The sequence below is a fragment of the Monoraphidium neglectum genome (assembly GCF_000611645.1).
Source record: "Monoraphidium neglectum strain SAG 48.87 unplaced genomic scaffold scaffold05035, whole genome shotgun sequence".
In the NCBI taxonomy this organism is placed as follows: Eukaryota; Viridiplantae; Chlorophyta; class Chlorophyceae; order Sphaeropleales; family Selenastraceae; genus Monoraphidium; species Monoraphidium neglectum.
In genome coordinates this window covers 2,395-3,892 of record NW_014008595.1, presented here as the reverse complement: position 1 = coordinate 3,892, position 1,498 = coordinate 2,395, and the positions used below count along the sequence as shown (strand labels likewise).

Sequence of the window (1,498 nt, the reverse complement as noted above, 5' to 3'; positions counted from 1 at the left end):
CTTCCACACGTTTGACTACGCGCGCCACTTTTTGTCGTGCTGCAGCCGCATGCTGGGGCTGGAGCACCAGACCACACGCGGCTCCATCAGCGTCGAGTACTACGGCCGCAACGTGGGCATCAAGATCATGCCCACAGGTGAGGGGTGGGTGGGGTGGCTGGCTGGCTGGTTTTGTTTGGGGGGTAGGGAGGGAGCAATCAGATCATGCCCACGGGTGAGGAATTTGCAGGGCGGCCCGCTGGGCAGTCGACGCTTGCTGTGCGCACCTGGGGCGAACGCAACAAGTGCACACAATTGCAACCCTAGTCCGCGACGCCCTACTAGTCACAAATCTACCTGCCATCTGCATTTCTTTCTCCGCTCTCTCTCACACACACACACACACACACACACACACACATACGCGCGCGCGCGCAACTTACGCCCAGGCGTCAACCCCCGGCGGCTGCTCGAGGGCTTCAGCTGGCCCGAGTTCCAGTGGCGGCGCGGGGAGCTGCTGTCAGACTTCCAGGGCCGCAGCCTGCTGGTGGGCGTGGACGACATGGACGTGTTCAAGGGCATAGAGCTCAAGCTGCAGGTGGGGATCGAACCCGGGTCTCGGGACGCCCGAAAGGTAGCAAATCCGAAATTTTATCGCGCTGCAACTTTAGTGGAGGGTTTAAGAGTGTGATGGTCGCAAACAATGCGGAACGCTGCCCCGCAAAACCGAGGGCGGCGGGAGGGCGGCTTCGTTGCAGCCGAGTGCGAGCAAAGGGTTGCCAGCCGGGCCGCTCCAGAATTGAGCGTCGCCCGCCACGCCCCTTGCAGGCTTACGAGCGCGTGCTGGAGGAGCACCCCGAATTTGTGGGCCACGCGGTGCTCATACAGGTGGGCGACAATGCGGGGAGGAGGGGGCTGCATGGGCGCACGCCCGTATGCCTTCATGTGTGCATGTGTCCGCGCACATGTGCCGGCGCGGGCGCGCCGCAGCCGGCGCCGGCTCGCCTCGTCGTGCGCTGCCGCACCCGCTGCCGCACCTGTGCGACCGGCGACCCCGATCGCCCCCAGTTGGGGCTGCCAGACAGCCCCATCTGCTCAGGTTCCCCGACCCCCCGCCTGATCCCCGACTCTGAAACCTTGCAATCCCCTCCATCAGATCACCAACCAGCCCCGCAGCAGCGGCAAGGAGCTGGCTGAGCTCCACGAATGCGTGCGGCAGGTGGTGGCGCGCATCAACGCGCGGTTCGGGGCGCCAGGTGAGGGGGGCAGGGGCGGGCGTGGGGCCGGGGGCGGCGGGGGCCGGTTGGCAGGCGCCGGCCTGGTTTGGGGGAACAGGGGTGGTGCTGGGCGCCTGGTGGAGGGGGAGCCTCGCGGTTGCGAGACCGCGGGCACGGCGCAGTGCAGTGCATGGCAATGCAGTGCAGTGCAGTGCGACAATTTCCGGACGTAGGCCGCCGTCGCTGCTAGGGGGCGCTCCGCGGCTTCCATCTGTGGCAAGCATGCGTGCTCTCTCTCTTTC

General features: G+C 66.2%; 1 protein-coding gene across 1 annotated transcript in view; it reads left to right on the top strand.

Annotated features, from left to right (window-relative positions):
* Nucleotides 1-49: 49 nt before the first annotated feature.
* Nucleotides 50-1,498, top strand: part of MNEG_15104 (hypothetical protein) — a gene marked incomplete at both ends in the record, with an annotated part of 3,697 nt that continues 2,248 nt past the window's right edge. Inside the window, 4 exons of the mRNA XM_014036425.1 lie at nucleotides 50-137; nucleotides 429-577; nucleotides 808-867; nucleotides 1,136-1,235. Coding sequence (XP_013891879.1) covers nucleotides 50-137; nucleotides 429-577; nucleotides 808-867; nucleotides 1,136-1,235 — 397 coding nt within the window. The remainder of the gene's footprint in view (nucleotides 138-428; nucleotides 578-807; nucleotides 868-1,135; nucleotides 1,236-1,498) is intronic.